Consider the following 23,287-nt stretch of genomic DNA (forward strand, 5'->3'; position numbering starts at 1 on the left):
ATCAGGGAAGGGAGAATGGCTGCCTCTGGACTGTAAACCAGCAGGCTTCATTGTCCTACACCCACCTCCCAAGCTCCTGCGAACCAAACCTCCCCATGATAGTGCGGCCAAGCGCGTCCCTGGTGGCGCGTCTGAGAAGTCTGGGTAATCACTGAGTCATTTTAGAGCAGCTGTCCTCTCTGGTCCAGAAACCACCAATAGGTTCCAAGGATCCTGCAGGTGATTTGTTAGCTAACTGCTCGAGATAGTCAAGCTAATAATGATAATTTTATAAATTTGTATCTGGAATTAATAATTGACTCAGTTAAAAACAGGACAATAATGTCGAAGAGACAGTCTTCTCCCAATTTGTTGTTATTGTTGTATGTGGGGTTTCTTTTCTTCCCTCTCCATGGCTGTTAGGAATGAGGATGTCAGTATGTACCGAAAGGCTTGAGGATGCCTGCTATGGTGGTGGTTCTGGTGCCTGAAAACCAATCTTTTTATACCCACATAAGGGATATCTGCAGCAGGAGTCCAGGGCCTGTGGCTGAATCTCTGGTCTGGGAAATGCCATCACGCCGGGGGACGTCCAGAGCCACCAGAGTCATCTGTTCTCGGATGATCACAAGTGAGAACAAGCAACAGAGCAGAGACTCCTCAGCCCAACACAGAAGGCCCAGGGCTGCCGAGAAGTGGGCAGCCGGGACAGGGAGGAGGACTTACGTGAAACTGAATCTGGGCAGACTCTCCAGCGCAGCTCTGCAGGATGTTGTGCGTTGAGGACACAGAGAGAAGCTCCCACTCACTGTCATTCAAAAATTCCTTCTTGTCATGCTTCATGTCTCCTCTGCTCCTCAGGAAGGCCAGGTTGATGTCATGCACTGACAACAACAGAAGCAAGTGACTTCTCCACAGAGAGAGGCCTCGATAACAACCAACTTTTCCAACTCCCCATTCAAATTCTTCCCTTTACTCCTGCCCCTGCATGTACAGTCTCACGGAGACAGGGTTCAGTATAACCATTTTGAATTAGGGATAGCAATGTGGAATAAAATCTTTTGAGCAGGAAGACAAAACAAAAGAAAAACAGGAATGAAACCCCGCTGTGAATTTACAGTTTGTATTCCATTATCCATAGAATGCTGGCCACGGTCCTAGGACTTCTATAACCTTCTCAGAGGCAGCAGAGGTCAACTATTGTATTCCCAAACCAACAGCAGCAATGAGCTGGGCACAGCACAGGATTTATTCGGGATGACAACAGAAGCCAAAGACGGTAAGAAGACACTGAGATTTGCAAAGAGTCAATGATGTGCGAGAACAAAATGACCTCGCGGATGGCACGACCAAATGTTACCCGTGTGTGCCAACTCAGCGCAGTGTGTCTCCCACTAGCAGACTGGCCTCTCCCAGTTTACCTGTGTGCAGGGCGCTACTGAAGGTCAGGCTGCAGTTCTGGATGTCAAACGGAAACGCATAGGTTTCTAAACTACACGCAGAGACCACCTGGATAGGCTTAGAGTTCTTAATGGTCCCAGATGAGTTCACATAGACATATGGAAGGTCGGGTGATCCTTCGAAGTCCACACTATGTAAAACACAAGAGACCTCGCTGTTACAGAGAGGGTCTTCCCCATTTCAATCCACAGGCAGAACTGATTATGAGATGGCAGTGACCATGATACCCAGGACTTGCCCAGAAGTGCAAATAAGAATCACATTTCCCGTGACATAATTCACCCTGGCAAAGATGGACTCAGTAATCAGAGTCTCAAAAGTTAATTCACTTGGTGCTCTTGAAACACAGACATAATCCATGAGTAACCTCGAGCATTTGCAATCCAATCTGTATCTTAGATGACATCAAGTCATGGTACTTCCAACTTGAATATTCCCAAAACTGTGATCCTTTCCAAGATGAAAACCAAAAAACAGCAGCAATAACTGAAAGTAAGAGCAAGTGGCCTGAACAGTCCAAGTAGTGTTAAACCCCATGGAAATATACCCCAGCACACTTACACCTCCTTGATGATGATGTCAGGCATCCAGATGTCACTTAGAGGTAGAGAGATCTCTCTAATCTCATCAAACATGCTGGGGTTCCAGGATAAAAACTCATCATCCCAAACCTGTAAGGAGTGGCCAGAAAAGAAATTTATCAAAAAGGGGCAATGTCAGTCTCACCAAAGAATTGAAGAGGGATTTGGGTGAATAACCCAACTGATCTGCTTGATGGCACTGTTAGGGGAGAGGACTTTTCTCCCAGCTCCTAAAGATGGTGCCCCAACCAGAAACCATGGCCATATATCTTACACAAAATCTAATAAATTAGGTCTGCTGCACATCTAAGAAGCTAAGTTGCAAACACAAAGAAAATATCTATTCCTTAGAATAATGATATTTTGCAACAGGTTAAGATCAAGGGTCCAGCATGCACAGAAAGAAACGTCATTTACCTCGTGGTACCATATACTTGTCTTCAATTTTTGGTTCTGTGCGTCCTGCAAGGCAAAGAGAAAATCTGTACCAAATCTTAGAATGTCAATAAATGAAAGTCCAATTCAACACGATGATAATTCAGAGAAAAAAACAAATCTAACTCAATATGTTGATTTTGAAAGTATTGCCTTCACTCTTCAAGTCTGAGTATTCTCGGTTCCTATTTATTTACACATGCCTGTCACCGTGAACTTTACCACAGTCTCTATGACAAAATGGCACCATGACTACATCTGACATCTTGAAGGATTTGCTAATCCCTTTCCTACCCTAATTAGTTACTCTGCCATTAATCAAACTAAAAAATGACATGTAGCCTAGCCAATTCTGGGCTAAAAAGATGAGACCAAGCTTTCATTTGTAATTAAGATATTATTCATAATATTTCAATGAGCATTATCTCAACTGCTTTTGGCAGCCATTCCTGTGAAGTTACCTTCTGTTTGGATTTCTCTGCTTATCAAACAGACTGAATGAGCTTCATGTAAATGAACTGTATTTTTGATGATCTAGATGTGATTTCCCCATGTCGGCAATGAGTAATTTTTTTTTAAAAGACCCCTAAGAATAACAAACAAAAAAACCTGCGCCTTACTAATTTTTTCATATCTACTCTAGCAAAGAGCATTCTAAAACTGCTATGTCCTGAGGAATTAAAAGGAATATCCCACACCATGTACAAACATTCACTCATTAACTCAAAATGGACCATACACCTAAATGTAAGAGCTAAAATTGTAAAACTTTAGAAGAAGACATAGGACGGGTGCCTGGCTGGCTCAGTCTGTTGGGCAGCTGACTCTTGGTTTCAGTTTAGGTCATAATCTTGGGGTCCTGGGACAGAGCCCCACGCCAGGCTCCAACCTCAGTGGGAAGTCTGCTTGGGATTCTCTCCCTCCCCACAACTGCATGTGCACACATTCTCTCTGACTCAAATAAATAAATAAATCGTTTCTAAAAAGGAAGAAAACAAAGGAGATCATCATGACTTTGAATTGGGCGGTGGATGACACCATAATCACTACAACCAAAGAAAAAGTAAATGGGACTTCATCTAAATGAAAACCTTTCGTGCTTTAAAGGTAAAGGACAGGGGCGCCTGGGTGGCTCAGTGGATTAAAGCCTCTGCCTTCGGCTCAGGTCATGATTCCAGGATGCTGGGATCGAGCCCTGCATCGGGCTCTCTGCTCAGCCAGAAGCCTGCTTCCTCCTCTCTCTCTGCCTGCCTCTCTGCCTGCTTGTGATCTCTGTCAAATAAATAAAATCTTTAAAAAAAAAAAAAAAAGGTAAAGGACAGCTTCAAGAAGTAAAAGGACAATCCACAGAATGGAAATAATATCCGCAGATCATATATCTGATCCGGAGTTAATATCCAGAATACATAAAGAATTTCTACAAATTAAAACAAAACAATGACCCTACTTCAAAATGGATTATTTCTTCAAAGTGGATATGCAAATGGCTAATTCACACATGAAAAGATGCTCAATATCCCTGCTATGGACCAATTATGAACTTTGATCTTGGACTTCCCAGCCTCTAGAACTGTGAGAAATAGAGTCTATGGTACTTGTTACAGCAGTCCAAGCTGGCTAACACAATCCCTGATCATTAGGGAAATGCAAATCAAAACCACAGTGAAATACCACTTCACTCTCATTAAGATGGCTACTAAAACAAAACAAAACAAAATCAAACAAAAACAGAAAATAAGTGCTGGTGAAGATGTAAAGAATTGGAATCCTTGTGCACTCTTGGTGGGAATATAAAATGGTACAGCTGCTATGGAAAATAGTGGCAGTTCCTAAAAAATTAAAAATAGAATTACCATATGGTCTAGCAATTCCATTCTTTGGTATAAATCCAAAAGAACTGAAAGCAGAGACTCAGTTATTTGCACATCCATGTTCACAGCACCATTAGTCACAATAGCTAAGGGGTGGAAGCAACCCAAGTGTCCATCAAAGATGAATACATAAGCAAAATGTGGTCTATACGTACAAAGTAACACTATGCGGCCTTAAGAGGGAAAGAAATTCTGACACATGCTACAACATGAATGAACCTTGAGGAGACACCATTTCCTTCCAAGTTTTACCAGCGGAGACATTCTGAAATCATGTTTTTAAAATCAGCATTATTTAGTTAGATTTGATTTTCTTGCTCTGAACTGTCATGCTGTTGAACTGGACTTTGATTTATTGACACTGGAAGATGTGGGGTCTGTCTCCCCAGTTAAAGCACAAAGGGCTCAGTTCTAGGTTAGCTGCCATTGATGAGGGTTCCCCACAAACTGGGGGAGGGGGAGACTGGGCTCAAAATGTAGTTTGTCTTACTGGAAAATATAGCTTGTAACCATTCTTTCATAGCAAATATACTTTTAAGGAAATTAAATTAAATTAAAATTTAATGAAATTTAATTTAATGAAATGTCCTGATCGGTTTTTTTTTTTTTTTTTAAATGTCTGTCACACCAGGTCATGAACGTGTCACTGACTCAGTCATGGCTGAGGAGACTATTATTTTACCCAGTTGATTCTTATTAACTGCCATGTTGATGCCTTAGCTCATTTTTCTCTTCCTGCCCATTGTTTTGTCATGTTACATGTAACAAGTGTTAAGAATTTTTTTTCTAATATATTAAGGGGTGCCTGGGAGCATTTGTCATTCAGCCCTAAAGAACACAATGTCAAAAAGAAGTCTGAGGCTAAAACTGAATTTCTTTTCTTTTTTTTTTTTTTTTTTTTTTTTGTCGAAGGAAACAAGTTTCTCTTTGCCAGCTGGTGAACATAATTGGTTCTCTGGTGGCATTATTCACAGCTTTTCCCTCTGTGTATCTCTTTCTCTCTCTCTTTTTTCTTTAGATACCTTCCATCTTGCTTGTTAAAAGCAAAGGATATTTCAGAGAATTGGAATTCATTAGTCTTCCTAACAGAGGGAGTCTACTTAGATCTAAATTGGTGGTTAGCAAATATACAGATAATTCCCGCACATTCTTATTTCTCTTTCCCAGTTCCGAAGACTATAGAAACAGATGCCTCAACGTCTGGCTGGGAGGCTCTAGTCAATGGACTGGAATACAAAGGTAGCGGAGATTCGGAATTGACAAAATTCAATAGAAACAAATTGCAACTCTTCACTGTTGAGTAGACTATCTCTATAATCAGATTTCCCTAAGGTACTCATAATACCCAGAAATTCTAAGACAAGACTGTAGTCTTTCATATAAACAAAACAGGAGGCAAAACATTATAACGGAAGCGAGATGCCGTGATGGAAACTGCACTGGAAGCTCTTCACTCCAGACAAAAGTTGCCAGCGGCGGATGCACCCAACAACTTATCTATTCCCACGGGGGGTGTCCTGTCCGATTCTGTGCATGATTTCCTTAAGTCCCTCAAAACGGGCCTTGACTCCACGATGAACTTTAGGCTTAGCCCTGCTGAATGTCCTAGAGATGTTTGCAAAGCATATTAGACTATCTTAATCAATTGATTGCTTGACAGATATCTATCCCTGTCGTTGAGGTAAAATATGCTACGCTGCATATTGTGGGAAACATGAACATGAACATGAAGCAAGCCCTTCCCTCAGGCAGCTTATTAATAAACTAGGGTATGTGACATTTTAACAAATAGCTCTCTGTGTGTTAAGAAATATATAGACTTCCATGGATTTAAAGGAAGGAGACATTGCGGTCAGCTTGCAGATTTGAGGGAAATCTCTTTTGGGAGCTGAGATTTGAAGGATTATAATATTTTACAGATGGAGAATGAAGACAAAGACATTCAGTGGAGGAAACAGGAGACAACAAGGGGTTGGTTTCATTGTAGTATTGAGGAGATAAGGCTAAGGCAGCAGACAGGGATAAAACTAGAAGGATGGAATTTGAGATTTTTCCAGATTTCTGGAGGAAAGTCTGCCAAATCCAATAAGACAGTACTACTGTCTAACACATTCCAGTTAAAAGTAGTATATTCCACGCCAATGGAGAAAACATATCTTTGAAAAAATAATGGTGTTCTCCTTAACTACCGGAAAGAATCTGGCTTTATTTTATCAGGATAGAGAGAAACAGATAGATTTCAAGTTGATATAGTTGTTCCAAGAGAAAAATATTAACATAAAAACTTTACTCCTTTTCTCTATTTATCTCCTCTAAAGGAAAGCCTGAGCAATTCTATTTTATCTTAATCAATACGAAGCAGAAAGTGGGAGGAGGAGGATAGACCTAAAGGTAGTCTTATTCCCTTACTCAAAGTTGATTATCCGTGTGTCCTGGGGTTTTGCAGGATGTGACTCATATCCTGTGTCCTTATTCAAATCAGGTTATTCCCATTGAACAATGACTGATAAACAATGCAGTCGTGATAACCCACTGACAACTAGTAGAGACCAATATTCCCTAAGTATGTGAAGATACCGCCCCAGGAAATTAACTCTCAAAAATTTTAGTTCAGTATCCAATTACAGAGGAAAGTTAAGGGAGTTTTCTGTAAGCTCTATGCTTTCTGGGAGCTTTATGTAAGATGAGGCCTTTGAAGTAGGGGTGGATATGTCCTGGCACTTCATTAAATATTTTCTAGGATCTTAGAACTGGTACTTTTGCGAAAAACGATTTTTTTCTTTTTTGGTGTGCATATCATTTAAATGTTCCTTTTTATAAAGAAATGATGATTAGGGATTTATCTGAGCTGGAGGAAAGTGATGTTAAAATAATTTGTGGGGCGCCTGGATGGCTCAGTCCGTTAAGCCGCTGGCTCTTAATTTCGGCTCAGTCATGATCTCGGGCTCTGTGCTCACCACTCAACCTCCTTGAGGATTCTCTCTCTTCCTCTCCTTTTGCCCCTCCCCTGCTTGGGCACATGCTCTCTCTCTCTCTCTCTCTTAAATAAATAAGTCTTTAAAAAAATAACTTGCCTCAGACAAAAAAAATAATTTAAGCCCTGTGATATCAATTATATTTTAAGTTTCAAATTATTTTTTAATCAATTACAATGTCTAAATCTCAGTCAAAAAATCAGAGTCTATGATTGACAGCAGAGCATTAAGGTATTAACACAGAAAAATATCTCCATTTAAATAAAGAGAAATTGTTAAGTTATTTTAGCAAAATACATTAAAATAATAACATATTGTGGGGGAATATTATGTATGTAAATGTAAAATTGAAGACAAAAGTAGTACAAAGGACAGTGGAGCTGGGAAATGGAATCTTACTGTTGTAAGATTTGTACAATTTATGTGAAGGACAGTAACATTAATTCTAAGTACACTGTATTAAGTGAATGATGGATATGGAAATCCCTAAAACAACCTCTAAAAAATAATCCAGAAGGATGCTAAAAAGCCAAGAGAAGAACTGAAGTCAAATATTAAAAGAATGTTTAATTTACTTAAAGCAAAATAAAAGGAAAAAAGGAGAACAGCAACAACGACAAAAACAGGTGGGACCACTAGAAAACAAATAGCAAGATGGTTACTGGCAAATAGACGAGATGCTTCGATAAATGCATAGATCGACAGGTTAAAAAAAAAACAATGCCCCAGAATACTACTCAGCAATAAAAACCAAGGAACTCAAGATATGTGCTACATGGGTAAACCTGAAGGGAATTATATCGACTGGAAAGACAGATCTCAAAGGTTATATGCTTATGTTTGCATTTATAGAACATTCTCAAACTAACACAATTACAAAGATGGAGAGAGATTTATCGTTTGCTAGTGGTTAGGGATAGGTGTCCGGGACAGGGGTGTGGCTAAAAAGGGAGAGAACCAGGCATCCCCTGGTGATGACTATAAACTTGATGTGTGGTAGCCGTGGTTACAAAGCTACACATGTGATAAAGATACACACACACACACACACACACGAGTATATGTAAAACTGGAGAAATCTGAGTAAGTTCTGTGGATTGAACCAATGTCAATATTTTAGAGCTGGAATTATACTGTATTGCCCTAAGATGTTAACATGGGGGGACACTGGGTGAAAGGTACACAGAACCTCCCTGTAAATTTGTTTGCAACTTCCTGTTAATTTATAATTATTTCAAAAGAAAAGTTAAAAAAAAAAAAAAAGCAAGACCCAACTATATGCTGCCTCCAGGAAAGGACCTTGAATACAATGTCACGCAGAGAGACTGAAAATGAAAGGATGGCAAAAACGTACAGCGTACAAGAAGCAAGCATGAGAAAAACTTCAAGAAAAGGATATTACCAGACATGCAGAGGGGTATTTCATAATGACAAAAGGATCCATTCATCAAGAAGACACATAATTCTCAATGTATACTAGCCAAACACAGATCAGAGAACTAGACAAAGCACACTTACAGCTGGGGATTTTAACACCCCTCATGAAATTAAAAGAATGCCAAAAATTTAAAAAGTTAGAGAAGATTTGAATAATACTATCGAAGACATTTATCAAATTGATATTTATGGAATAGCACATCCTTCTCTTTAAGATTTTATTGGAGGTTCAAGCCAGTGCAACAGATGATAAGAGGAAAAAGAGGTATAAAGAATAGAGATAAAGAGGCAGAATTGTCTTTATTCACAGACAACGTCATTTTCTACATAGAAAATCTGAATCCACAAAAAGGCCTATAAAACTAATAAGAGATGGTAAGGTCACAGGATCCAAGGCCAATGCATACAAATCATCTGTATTTTTGTATGCTAGCCACAAACAGATTCATTTAAAAATACCATTTATAAAAATAAAATAAAATACCATTATAATAGTACCAAAATTGTGAAATACTTAGGGATACATTTAACCAAATATGCATAAAACACTGACAACTACTAAATATTACTAGGAGAAATTAAAGAACTAAATAAATGCAGAGCTAAAATGTGCTCACAGATTACAAGACTATTATTAAAATGTTGACTGTCCTCAAATTGACCGATAGATTTAATGTAATCCCAATAAAAATTCCAGCACTTTTTTAAAAAAGAAATTGATTTTAAAGTTTATATGGAAATGCAAAGGACCTGGAAAAGTCAAAATGATTTTGAAACAGAAGAAGGTTGGAAGGCATACTCTAATTTCAAGACTTCTGTAATGCTGCAGTAATTGAGACAGTGGGCTGGTGTCGGGAGAAACATTGATTAGATGGACAAAATGGAGTCCAGAAATAGACCCAAAATATATAAAGAACTCCTGCAACTCAATAAGATAATGAACAATACTGTTTTGAAAATGGGTGAAAGATTTGAGCCCTTTACCAAAAAGATACCAATTGGTAAATTAACACAGAGAAAGATATTCAATGTCATTAGTCTTTGGTGAAACAAAAGTTAAAAACCACAGGGAGGTATCATCACAAATCTACCAGGATGGTTAAAAGTTAGAAATACTGACAATATCAAGTGCTGGCAATGACGTGGAAGAAACCCCTGCATCCCAGGGGGAATGCAAAACGAGGCAACCACTATGGGAAACAGTTTAGAAGTATCTTATGAAGCTAAATACAGGCTTACCATACAACTCAGCAAACCTACATCTGAGTATTTATCTAAAAGAAGTGAAAACGATTTGCAACTGTGTCTAGTGGCTTTACTCATGATTTCCCCACATTGGAAATAACCCACGTGTCCCACACCTGGTAAACATATAAGCCAGTTGCAGTACACGTCCTTGCACAGTGGAATGCTACTGGCCCTACAGCAACTCATGTGTGATCTCCAAGGCATGATGCCACACCCAAGAAGCCAAAACAAAGGGCAAATTTCATAGGATTTCATTTATATGGCTTTCTGGAAAGGCAAAACTATAGTGAGAAAGATAAGATCACTGGTTGCCAGGTATTGGGGGGCAGGGGGAAGAGATCAGCTTCAAAAAGATGTTTCATTTTATGGAATTTATGTTTCAATTTTAAATGCTTCAAAATTTTGTGGGATACAGTTAAAGCAGTGATTAGAGATAGTATAAACGCTAAAATTAGAAAAAGAAAGGTTTAAAATCAATGATCTTAGCTTCCACTTTAAGAAAGTAGGTAAAGAAAAACAAATTAAAAGAAAGAAATTAAGTAAAGATAAGAGCAGATATCAGTGAAATAAACAACAGATTAAATTCAAAATGAGTATTTGGTTTTTTGGAAAAAAATAAGTAAAATTAACAAAACTTTCCCAATATTGGTCAAGGGAAAATAAGAGAAAACACAAATTACCCACATGAGGATAAAAAAGGCAATATTATAAACAAACAAATTTGACAACTTGGATAAATAGATAAATTCCTTGAAAAACACAAATTATTAAAAGCAACACAAGAAGAAATAGAAAATTGGAACATTCTTATATATGTTAATGAAAATGAATTCACATTTGAGTATCTTCTCACCAAGAAAACTCCAGTCCTAGGTGATTTTACTGGTGAATTCTATCAAATGTTAGGAAAGAAAAATATCCATATTACACAACTCTTACAGAAAATTGAAGCGGGAAGACATTTTAATGGTTTTATTAAGGCCAACATAACCCTGATACAAAACAAGACATGTACATTACAAGAAATAAAAACTATTGCCCAATATGCTTCATTAACATAGATGCAATCTATATTAAGTAGGTATTTAAATCCAGAAATATATAAAAAGGATAATATATTAAGATTAAATGGAGTTTATCCTAGGAATACAAGGACATTTTAACTTTTGAAAAATCAATCAAAATAATTCACCCTTTTAACTGCATAAAACAGAAGAATTATCTGATCATCCAAATAGATGGAGAAAAAACATTAGATGTAATTCAATATTCTTTCATGATTTAAAAAAACAAAATAAAACTCTTAGTGTACAATAGATAAGAAGGAACTTCGTCAACCTTATAAACAACATTGATAAAAAAGCTATAACTAACATCATACTCAATGGTGAAAAAATTTCCCCTAAGAATGGGAATAAACAAGGGTGTCTGCTCTCACTATTTCTGTTAAATTGCAGGAGCAGTCTTAGGCAATACAACATGACAATGAAAAAATAAAGAGTATAAACAGATTAGAAAGGAAGAAGCAAAACTATCTGCAGATGACACGATTGTATATGTAGACAATATTGATCTACCAAAAAACTACCAAAATTAACAAGTGAATTTAGCAAGACCACAGTATACAAAGTCAACATGCAAAATTAATATTTATCTATAACAATAACAAATAGAAAATAAAAAATTTCAAGTAATAGTTATAGCAGCAAAAATACTTTGGGATACATTTAATAGAAATATATGTAAAGCTTCTACATTGGAAATTATAAAACAGTGCTGAAGACCCAAAATAATAGAGAGACAGAACGTATTTTAAAATTGGAATATTTATTATTAAGATGTCAATTCTCCCCTAAATTACTCTGCAGATCCCACACCATCCTAAAAAAAACTCCCAGCAGTTTTTTTTTTAAAGAAACTGACAAGGTAATTATAAAATTTATGTAGAAATGGAAAGGACTCACACTGCCTGATTTCAAGAGAAATAGCCCAACACTTATCAGTCAATCTAATTTTCAACCAAGGCACCAAGCAAATCAATGGTGAGAGGAAAACCTTTTCAACTCCTGTCTGAATGCAAAAAAACAAACCGGAACAACACACAAAAACAACAAAAACTTTGACCCATGCCTCACACCATCACAAAGATTAATTCTTAATAGATCCTAGGACGAAATCTAAGAAACTAAGAACTATAAATCTTCTGACAGAAAATACAGGAAAATATGTCTGTGAACTTGGGAGTATTGAAGGTGTCTTAGTACCCAGAAAGCACTAACCACAACTAAATAATTGATTTACAATGGACCTCATTAAACTTTAAGATCTCTGGTCACCATAAGACCCTTTAAGAGAATGAGCAGATAAGTCAGAGATTGGTAATAAGTATTTGCAATGTATAAGTATGACAATATATAAACAATGCCTATAAGACTATAACAAAAAGACCAAAACATAATTTAGAAGAAAAAAAAAGGAAAAGACTTAAAAAGCTACTTCACAAAGAAAGATATGTAAGTAGCCAATAGGCACATGGAAGAGAATTCCTGGTCACAAGCCATCAGAGAAATTTAAAGTAAAACCTTAGTGAAATACCATTATACCCTCAACAGAATGGCTAAAAATAAGACTGATAACACCAAATACCGATGAGGATGTGGAGCAACGGGAACTCGGCTATCTGACTCATGGGAGTGTAAAATATACAACGACTTTGTAAATTAGCCTTGCAGATTCTCAATAAGGGTACACCTGTCTGAGCCAATTCTTCCACTTCTAGTTTTACCTAAGAAATAAAAGCATGGGGGCGCCTGGGTGGCTCAGTGGGTTAAGCCGCTGCCTTCGGCTCAGGTCATGATCTCAGGGTCCTGGGATCGAGTCCCGCATCGGGCTCTCTGCTCAGCAGGGAGCCTGCTTCCCTCTCTCTCTCTCTGCCTGCCTCTCCGTCTACTTGTGATCTCTGTCAAATAAATAAATAAAATCTTTAAAAAAAAAAAAGAAATAAAAACATGTACATAAAAAGGCTTGTATAGCAGTGTTATTAATAATATCCCAACACTGGAAACAACCCAAATGCCTATCAGCATATGAACGGATAAACAGGGGTACCTGGGTAGCTCAGTAGGTTGAGTGTCCAACTCTTAATTTCAGCTAAGGTCATGATTTCAGGGTTGTGAGACTGAGCCCCGTATTGGGCTCTGTGCGGGGCATGAAGCCTGCTTAAGATTCTCTATTTCCTTCTCCCTCCGCCTCTCCACCCATGCCCAACCCCCTGACCACACACTCTTGTGCTCTCTCCTTAAGAAAAAAGAAAGAATGGATATAAACAAATCATGGTATAACCATAACCAAATACTATTCACCAATAAAAAAGAAAAACTACTGGTAAACCCGACATGAGTGAACCTCAAAAACATGATGCCGAATGAAAAATCCAGACACAATAGAGGACGCACAATAACATTTCATTCATATGAAATTCTAGAAACGGCAAAAATAATCTATGATGAAAGTAATGGGAACAGTGATTGTCTCTGTGGATGGAGAGATGGGGATTGGCTGAGAAGTCAATGAGGGGTCTTCCTGGGGTGATGGAAATATTTGTTATATTGATAGGGGTGTGGATTCTATGCATGCACCCAGTTACCAAAAATCATTAGACTGTATACCTAAGATCTGTGCATTTCAACACGTGTATACCTCAATTAGAAAAACAAGTTTTGGGAAGTAAATTGAAAAAAGATATTAAACTACATTAACAAACAAGTTTAGTAAAGTCTGCTCTTAAGAAAAATCAAGATAAATCTGGGACCTATTGATACTGAAGACTTTGTGATTAAGAAAAGAGGAGAAAGAGGAAGCAAGGATAAGCCATCATTTATGGAGGACCTACTAAGACCTCTGGTAACTGGTTTCCATGTATTCTCTCATTTAATTCCCACAACAACCCACTTTCTAGTTATAGAAGATAGCTATATAAGCAAATCTTCCCTCACCACCCTTAGTAAACACCTTGGGTATAAACTCAAAGTACCAGAACACGTTTTTCTCTTTTTCTCAATTTCAGGCAATAAGTGGTAGATGTTTTTCTGAAATTTACTACTGTCCCTAAGAAATGTGAGCTATAGGGAAAAAAAAAAAACAAACCACCTTTTTTTTTGGTTTCAGCAAACTCATAAAATATGTACAGTGGTCTGTGACCACAATTTTTAAAACCTCTTAATTCCATGAAACTCCTATTTCTAGATGCTCTGCTTCTCACATTGCAAGTCGGGGACTAGAAAGCATGGTTTGCCTAGTAAGTGTTTTACCTCATGCTCACTGCTCACTACTAACACGAGTCCAGGTCAACTTCCCTACCAGCTCAACCAGGCTCCCATGTAAACAGCAGGTGCTGTTACAAACAGGTAACTGGGATCGGTAGGGGTAAGACAGTCCTCACCACATCCAAAACGGCATGGACAAGCACATCCAGATACACCGTGGTGGCCTCAGTCCAGTCGTGAACTGGCCTCACTGCCTTGTGATATTTCTGTAGTAGGTGCTTGGTGAGACGATACAGAGCAGGGTTCGTGGGATGAGGCATGTCCACAGCTAGGGTTTCTGAAAAACAAAACTGGCATCATGAGGAGGAAAATAAGAGGAGCTTAGCATCTCAAGGAGATCTCAGACCGTTGAGGACTTGGTGGGTTCTGGCAGAATACGGTTTTCAGCTTACCCCAATTTCCTGAAGTTCACAGCCAGCCAGTGGGCTCTTTGGCAGACGCTTACTTTAAAGTAAGCTGATGACCTGACTGCCCAATAAAGACAGCTCATTGTAACCGTCAGTAAGTCAACTCGGATCTCCAAGGATCCAAACCACACCTACAATTCTATTTTCACAGCATTCATGCATCTTGGAGACAGAATCCTGTCTTCTAGTATCACCCCCTTCTAAAACACAGGGAAAAAACAAAACAAAACAAACCTTCCCATACACTTAATCAAAAGTGATATCCTCCTTGACTTTAACGTTTTTCATTTGTAATTCAACAATTAAATAGGAAATTCATGTAGAAACATGGACAAACCAGTGAACCCAAAAATTCCTACGTAATGGGAATAACAAGATTCCAATTCATACTTTTCTCCTAAAAACAACAACAATTAAAAAAAAAACCCTCTTTTCTCACTCAACTGTCTTTAAATAAAACACTTGTCAGAAAATGAGATCTTCGTTTTGGGAAAATTCTTTCTGTTTCCAGAGAACAACCATTCTTTATGGCCTGGGAATCCTGATTTGTAGAGGAGCAGTGACTGGTGTTGAGGCAGGGGAGGCCAGGGGAAAAGAAGCAAGAGAAATGAGCACCAACAATTGGAAGTGACAAATTTGTGAGGGCTTCCTCTGAATTGAAAAAGATATTTTGCTCACAAGCTTTGCCACCTCCTGGGGGATTCAAAGCTTCGCTAAGTCATTGGACTGGAGCAAATTGCCCGCCTCCTGCCACAGTGCGTGAGTGAAATCTATCTGTAGTGTCCTGCGCGTGAATTCACCTCACCTCTCAGTGGTTTTGATAGTTATTTTGATGAGCTGCTGAAGGTATGCGGGATCCAGCAGGAAACTGTAAATGAGATATCTTCTCCCTGTGTGACAGTCCTGTTTATACCCATTTCTTTATGAATGATGTGTCACCTGCCGCCACAGACAGCAATTTCCACGATTTATCAGTGTCACTGTGACCAAAATGCTAACGACGATGCTGGGGGTGCAATGCAGAGTCACTGTGGGCAGTGGAATATTCACTCTCATTACCACCAGAACTGCGAAGCTAATGAGCGTTTTAACTCCCTAACTATTCACCCATGGAGATGCCCAAAATGGCATCCGCTATTCAGGCATGGAGGACTAAGGTAGGTGGCATGCATCGGGCATCATTTTCAGGGTTTTTGTGAACCGTGATTGTCAAAAAAATGTGCTGTGACTCTCTCTACCTGAGACCATTTCTTGCTGGTGTACCCCAGGGGAGAGAAGTCAGGAGCACAAAGCAAAGCTGGTCTGGTGCTTTTCCTGTGAACTTCGCTCTGGGCAACTTCACTTTCACCTCGCTTGGAAGCTCCCAATTCAAGTCCCAGTTGGGGAAACACTGAAATGTGCATGTTTCGATACAGGAAACTATCTGAGACAGAATTAAAACAGAATTCTGGGAAATGAATGTGTTTTCCCTATACCCTCTGCTATTAAGACTCAAATTCCCTTCTGCTGTCTTTTCTAGGAAACAATCCATACGTCTCCTATGGATAAATAAATTTTCCAGGACGTGTCAAAGCCTTTGGGTAAAAAGAGAAAGTTCTAGAATCTAGAACTAGGAACAACAGAGAAACAAGCAACAAATAAGAGGAAAAATAAGAATGAAATGAAAGTATGCTTAATTAAACTATAAGGGTAAAGAGTTCTTTGTTTAAAATGGGAAGAAATAATAAATTACATTTCTACTATGAATGCAAATTTGCCTGAGGAGAAAGATCAATTACAGGAGAGAGATTACGGATTTAAGTGACCATTAATTAACAGTAAATTATGCCCCTTGAAAGCTAATGTGACATTCACACAAGCACTAAATGACTCACAGTTCAGTGATGTTTCAACAGACACTGATGGAAGCTATCCACAGACCCAGGGAAGATTCCTCGTTAACGCGGCCTCTATGGATGCTAATAATTGGCTCCAAATAATTCACTTGTAAGATTTCTAGAAAGTGGAATGTGTCGGGGACTGAGCTATAAAGCACTTTTAGGGGCAGAGTTTTTTTTTTTTTTAAAGATAAGAATACAATAGAATTTTTCCTTTGTTTTCCTTGCTTTGACGAATTCTATCTTAAAGAGTTCTGGGCACTGTGATGAAAAGAGCTGTTCTCACTTAGTATGTCAGCTTTGGGAGTATAAAAGAGTTACACACACATCTGAGAAATTGCAGGAGGAATGAGATTTAGGGGTGTGGTCTACTGAATTCCCAAATCTGGCTGAATACATGCTGCGTGTCAGGCACTGGGCTTAGAGCATTTTACACGAACGACCTCCTTTGGCTTTTACAACAGCCTTATGAGACAGGTACTCTTCAGCCCCATGAGGAGTCCACCTCACTAGAGGTGACAGACTAGAGGCTTAGTGAGCTTAGGACCACCCAAAGTCCTACAGCTTGCAAATGAAGAGGCTGGACTAGATCCAAAGCCCAAGCTCTTTACTGTGACATTACACTGAGCTGGCTCCCTGAGAATATTAGGGATGGAAGTGAGTGGCCCTCCAAAAGGAAACCGACATGTTGCATGGTGTACATCACTGGGCAGAAACAGCCTACTGTTATTTTCTGTGTATGTGTGTTTTTGGGTCAAAAATACCTTCTATTAGCATTGCACCTTACAATTTCACAATGCTATCTTATTTGATCACCACAATATACAAAATAAGCATTTAATTTACAGGAAAACTCAATCTCTAAGAGATTAATTGGCTTGTTCAGGGTCACATGACTGGTGAGTAGTGCAGTAGGAACTAAACAGGTCTCTTAATCTAGGCTCTTGCCCAGGACACTGCCATCAGGCAGTGGCCTTAAATTGGTGGTTGGTTTACTGCTCTTGTATTTACAAGTTATCTTGATATTAACCCAGCAAAAATTCCAAAGGGCAGCTTTTTCTGCAACACATGTCTCCAGTATAATTTATGGTCAAGCACTGATTACTAGACACCATTAAAGCACACTTTCTGTCACATTTAGAACAAAAATCAAGCATAATACAAAACATTAGAAAGAGACATTAAGAAGACTTTCTTTCTTTTCCTTACCTTTTATTTTTCTATTTTATCTTACTTAGCTTAATGTTCACAATTATTTTCTGCTAAGAAACCCATTTGGCATTTAATGAAATTTCCTGTTTTCATTTTTATAATTAAGATATGCTTTTATCCTTTAAGTTCAACATTCAGGATTCTCCTATTTTAATGATAAGTGGCTATTTTTCTTCTCTACCCAATAAAAAAATCATTTCCAGCTGCTGGGCTACCAAATTCCTGCCTCATCTCAGTAATTGACTCATTCCACTTCCAGTTATATTTTAAAACATGGAAACTCTGAGATATGAGCTCAAGGACACCCCTCAAGAAAGTGGGGGTACTGGGGGAACACCAGCATAAACATATATTCTTGATCTGTGTGTGTTTTTTAAGAATCTATTGGATCTTAACACAAATGGCCCAATTCAGTGGAGTTAATACTCATACCACAAAAACTTAGTTCTAGAAATTCAGAAGGCTATATTAATTTTTAAAGTATCTTAAGGGGAAATGTACACTAAAAACATACAAGTTTCTAGTAGTTGTCTCTGGAGATATATTCATCACCTACACAGACTTTGCATGGCTGGGTGAGACCCGTAATACCAAAATGATACACAGGTGTCCTCAGCCAAGCTGTATCCAGGAAACTCTCTGGGCTACCGAAAGCTTATAACAAAGCCAAGACTGTTTGGGACAATAAAAATCTATTATTCAGACACAAAAGCAAATCTGAATAAGGAATGCCCCAAACTCTCGATGTAAATTGCCACAAAGAGAGCTTGATTTCTGGAGAAGCTTTATCAAACAGCTATAACATTTCCAGCATATTTTCAGCTGTGTGTCAAGAGCCCCACTGTGTGACTCCGTTTGTATTTACAGATCTGTCATTGTAGGAGCAAAGACATAACAAATCACCGGGCTCCACGTCGCTTCGCAGGACTGGTGCTTTACAGATGCTAAGTAAAAACGAACACTTGTAAGGAGTTATACAGCACCAGGTAGAAAAATACTGTCTCTAGCTTTTAAAAGTTAATATTCTGGGCTGAAAGTAAAATCATTAAAAGGACCCACCTGAGGCAGCCACCAGGATGAAGGGCCACAGGAAAGCCATGGCACCTGCCAGTGTTCTCGGGCTCGGCCCAAAGAGGAGACATGCAACTTGCCTATTGGATGGACTGCACTCAATTTTTCCTAAATGGCCTCCTCTTCACTCCATTCTTCTGTCTTGGCCAGTGTCTGCTGTCCGTGCTGGTGCTATTTTGTAAACATTAAACCGGACCAACGGCAACGCCGGCACCAGGCAAATGTTTTGGAATTGATGCCATTGAGATACCCCTTAACTTCTCCATTTGGTTCTGCCCCAGGCTTAGATCATGGCCAACATTTCAATTTCCCTGACGGGAGATAGCTAAGTGAATAATGTAATCTAAGAGGAGCCCCTAAGGAGAGGAAATTCCACACTAATATGATTTCCTTTACAGCCTTTACCTAAGGCAGTGCTCTTGCTGACATTCAGGACACTAATTTCATTAATAATTGAGATCTAAATAGCTGTTCTAAATCAGACTTATGCGGCTACATCTTCAGCATTTGAGAGTGGTTATTGGACTCTGGAATTACACAAAGCTAATGGAAACCTGGTATTGTCCAATGAAGGACAACTGCTAACAATACAGGGAAAGTGCTTTTTGTTTTTCCTAAGCCCCTTTAATTAAAAGAAACATTGATTTTTTATAAATGGGAGTGTGTCTTCAATTGTCCCTGCGTACAATTCAGAAAGTAACTGTGTATGAGAGGATGCTTCCAGGCTTACTGAAGATGAGAGCTACTAATGTTTAACATCATTTGATAAAATTTTCCTTTCACTTTTTGATTGAGTACCCATCCACTCTTCATTATTAAGGAAAAAGAAGCATGATTCTATATAACTCTATCTGCCACTGGTAGACACGCCAGATGATCTAGAAACAAAAACTAAATTTCATACCATTTCCCGCGTCTGCTTTTTCTATAAGTGGGACTGTAGAGGCACAGCACTGAGATGAGTTACACAGAGCAAACTAAGGAGAAACATACATACCTGATCCCTGTTCTACTAATTATGCAGTCCCTTTGTTTAGAATCTTTGACGCTCTTGTCTTAATTTTCATCTACCAATAAAATGTAGCCTGATTGGTGTCCTACTACTGGTGACAGGAGTTACAAATATGGAAATGGAGAAAATTAGGACAAACCCATGGTGCTGAGTTGGTTTTGTAGGTATCAGTATGAACTCATGGTTCTCAGTACATGTTAGCTAAAAATGGAAATAAACACAGATGTAAATGTGTGTGTACACATGTCCTTATAAACATACATCCCTAGCTCTGTCTTCCAGTGGGTCTGTGGGGAGGGACACCCCAGTAGCAATAAGTATACCCAATACCCAGAGCTTAAGTTCTAAATAACATACCTACTTAAAAGGAAGAAATAGATAAATGACCGATTTCTGGGCTGGACAGGAGAAGTGTTAAGAAGAGCCTAGAACATCTCATTGCATCACAAAGTAAAGAAGTGCTAGACAGAATAATAGGGATATGGTAAAAGGGCATAATTAGCTTGAAGGGTCTCCCACTGGCCAAATCTGGGACAATTGATTAAAATCAATAATGACCTGAAGAATTATAACCCACTAAATAAAATACTAATCCACAAGTCCATGTAGATTTAAATAAATGAATGGAAAGAAGAGACGGCTTTTCCTTAAGTTAGAATGCCAACTAAGAAATGTAGAAGGAATGCTAGAATCTTCATAGTAATTATTCACTCAAGAAACATCAGGGTCTGATAAAAACTAGTTGGTGAAAGTGATGAAAAACAGGACACTTACACAAGATACTCATTAATCACAATGATTTAAAAAAAAACTTTCCATGGAGAAATCTGGCAGACAACACCTTAATCAAACAATGAAAATTAACATTACCAATCATGGGAGTTGTGTGCTGCAGAGATAGGAGGAATTGAGAAGACACAGCTGCATTTCTGTTATCATCTGGCAAAAAATTCAAAACTTGAATCTATTGAGGAGGCAACACCAGATAACCCCATACCGTGGGACATTCTACAAAACAGGCATATATCATCTTCAAGAGTGTCAAAGTTATGAAAGCTAAGGAAAGACAGAAACCATATCACACAAAAGTAGATTAAAGAGACAGGATGACTCAGCATAACCTGTGATTCTGGCTTGGATCCTGTTGTTACAAAGAACATGTTGGGAAGAATTCCTAAAACTCAAACTGGAGCCCCTAGATTAGATGGTAACAATGTAGCAATGTTAATTCCCTGATTTTGATGGAGCTGAAATCATGTGATGTTCTTGTTTGTAAGAATCACCCACTAAGTACTCAGATGACAGTTTATTCTCAAATGGTGTGTGTATATGGGGGGAGGGGTTCATTCTGCTATTCTTCCAGTCTTGCTGTGTGTATTTGAAAATATTTCAGAAAACAAAAATGTAATCTGGTAGAGGAAATTTGATACAAAGTTATGGAAAGTTTGAGAAATATCCTCTAGAGAGAATGGCTGGATAAATGGGGCTTTATCAAGAGAGAACATCACCAAGGATTGGTCTGGCCATCAAGGTCCCAGCCCTGTCCATTGGGAGAAAGGCAAACTACAGGCAGCATATCCATGCACACAGCACTTTCTATGGGAAGGCAACACGGAAGCTTGCCTTTATGCAAAGGTTTAATTGAGATGATGATCAACATTACATTCTTGCCACGCATTTTAGTAAGCATGGCTCTGTGTCAAACCTTCTGGGACATGCTTCCCCTCCCTTTTCTTCTCACTGCCTCATATCCCCATCTGTTACTGGAAGGCCATTGCTAATGATGTGTAATACAGGTACATTACGACCTTCATTAGCTAATTTAACAACAGTCTGGTGATCCTGTCCATTACAGCTCTTTATTGGCTGATGAATTCTGCCAAGATGGGAAAGGTTTTGTGTGAGTGACTTGTCCTCAAAATAGTTTATATGCAGATGCTTCCTGATCTTTCCTTGATGGTCCGCCCTGCTCCGCATCACCAGAAGGCTCAGATAGTACCTTTTCTGACCTTACTGCCCTGTCTGGATGTAGTTTGTTTACTCAGTGCCTTTAGATTTGCTATCTCTTCCCTGTTCAACCTTTAATTTTTCATGAAAACTGTCTTTTCTCAATACAGTACTTTTTACTCACATTGTTTCTTATCATCCATGACTCAAGGATCTCACCTCCACTATCCTACCCTTAGACAGCTCTTTAGGAAAGATGAATGGGAAGTGAACTTCATTCAGGTCCTTCAAGCAGATCAGTGTATTAAAATAAAAAATTGGAATTGTCAGGAGCTCAGCATTCAGGCTTCTCAAATATCAGCTGGGAAAAGAAAGACTTATTAATCTGAGGTTTGAATCAACTGTTTCCTCAACACGGTTTAGGTCAGGCCTACCACTGAGTACCTAGAGATGTATTTCTTTCAGTACCCCCGCTCCCCACATTCCCATGAGTCCTTGCACTCTGTTTCTCCATTATTTCCTAGTAAGATATGACACCTCTTAGTTGGACCAGTGTCTTTTAGAAGAAGGCGGGGGAGAGGGTTTATTATGCAAACATAATAAGGAAGTGTTTATTATGCAAACAGCAACTGAGTTATGTGTCCTTTAAGACTACTAAATAGTTTTTAATTACTGCTATATCAGTAAATCCCATAAATATGCAAATGCAATTAGTTCACAAAATAGACCTTAAATATCTTTATTCCTCTCCAACAAAGTTCTTTGAAGTTAATCGCTAACTCTCTTTGTTCACTCCCTTGGCAGTCGTGCTAAAATTGACAGGAATTTTGACAGATGTACATATTCGGGGGAAACCAAATTTTCTCAGCACATCTGGTCAGGCTGGAGGAGAAAAGTAGAAATGGATGCTCTAGCCAAAATCAAATATCTAATGAGTAGAGTCCCATATGAAATTTCTTTACTCCACAGCATTATCCTCTGAAATAAGTATCAAGGTAATCACTGGGCCACCACTTCAAGTCCAAAGCCACACTCAACATTTGATTTTCTTTTGGCTCGGAATTTCATCTTTAATAATAATGCACATCTGGTCCTTAAAAATGAATGAATGAATGAATGAATGAATGAATGAACAAGGAATAGTATCCCTCACGACTCTAGCCCTTCATGGCCATGTGACACGGTTTTCTATGGTAAGTCAGAGAACACGGGTGTAAGTTTCCAGGCTTCTGAGTCTGACACATGTCATTTTCCCTCCCTGTTCCATCACCTGTTAGATGCTCATGGCCTTGGTCAAATTGCTTACCATTTCTAAGCTTAGGTTTTCACTTCTGTATAATAGGCTCTGTTTCTATAGGTTTCTATGGCAACATAACAAATTACCACACACTTGGCAGCTTAAACCAAAACTCATTTATGAGCTCGTGGTTCTATAGGTCAGAAACCCAG

At 38.6% G+C, this 23,287-nt stretch overlaps 1 protein-coding gene across 2 annotated transcripts in view; it reads right to left on the reverse strand.

Annotated features, from left to right (window-relative positions):
* Positions 1-23,287, reverse strand: part of LOC111153895 (5-hydroxytryptamine receptor 3B) — a 45,529-nt gene that overhangs the window by 10,124 nt on the left and 12,118 nt on the right. Inside the window, exons 3-7 of one of the 2 annotated variants that reach the window (XM_022513195.1) lie at positions 14,429-14,589; positions 2,439-2,483; positions 2,002-2,111; positions 1,401-1,570; positions 706-863 (exon numbers count right to left, since the gene is read on the reverse strand). In XM_022513195.1, coding sequence (XP_022368903.1) covers positions 706-863; positions 1,401-1,570; positions 2,002-2,111; positions 2,439-2,483; positions 14,429-14,572 — 627 coding nt within the window. In that variant the 5' untranslated portion in view covers positions 14,573-14,589. The remainder of the gene's footprint in view (positions 1-705; positions 864-1,400; positions 1,571-2,001; positions 2,112-2,438; positions 2,484-14,428; positions 14,590-23,287) is intronic. The other variant, XM_022513196.1, reaches the window with a different exon arrangement.

This window comes from Enhydra lutris, unplaced genomic scaffold, assembly GCF_002288905.1.
Source record: "Enhydra lutris kenyoni isolate GAN:26980312 unplaced genomic scaffold, ASM228890v2 scaffoldscaffold34, whole genome shotgun sequence".
NCBI lineage: Eukaryota > Metazoa > Chordata > Mammalia > Carnivora > Mustelidae > Enhydra > Enhydra lutris.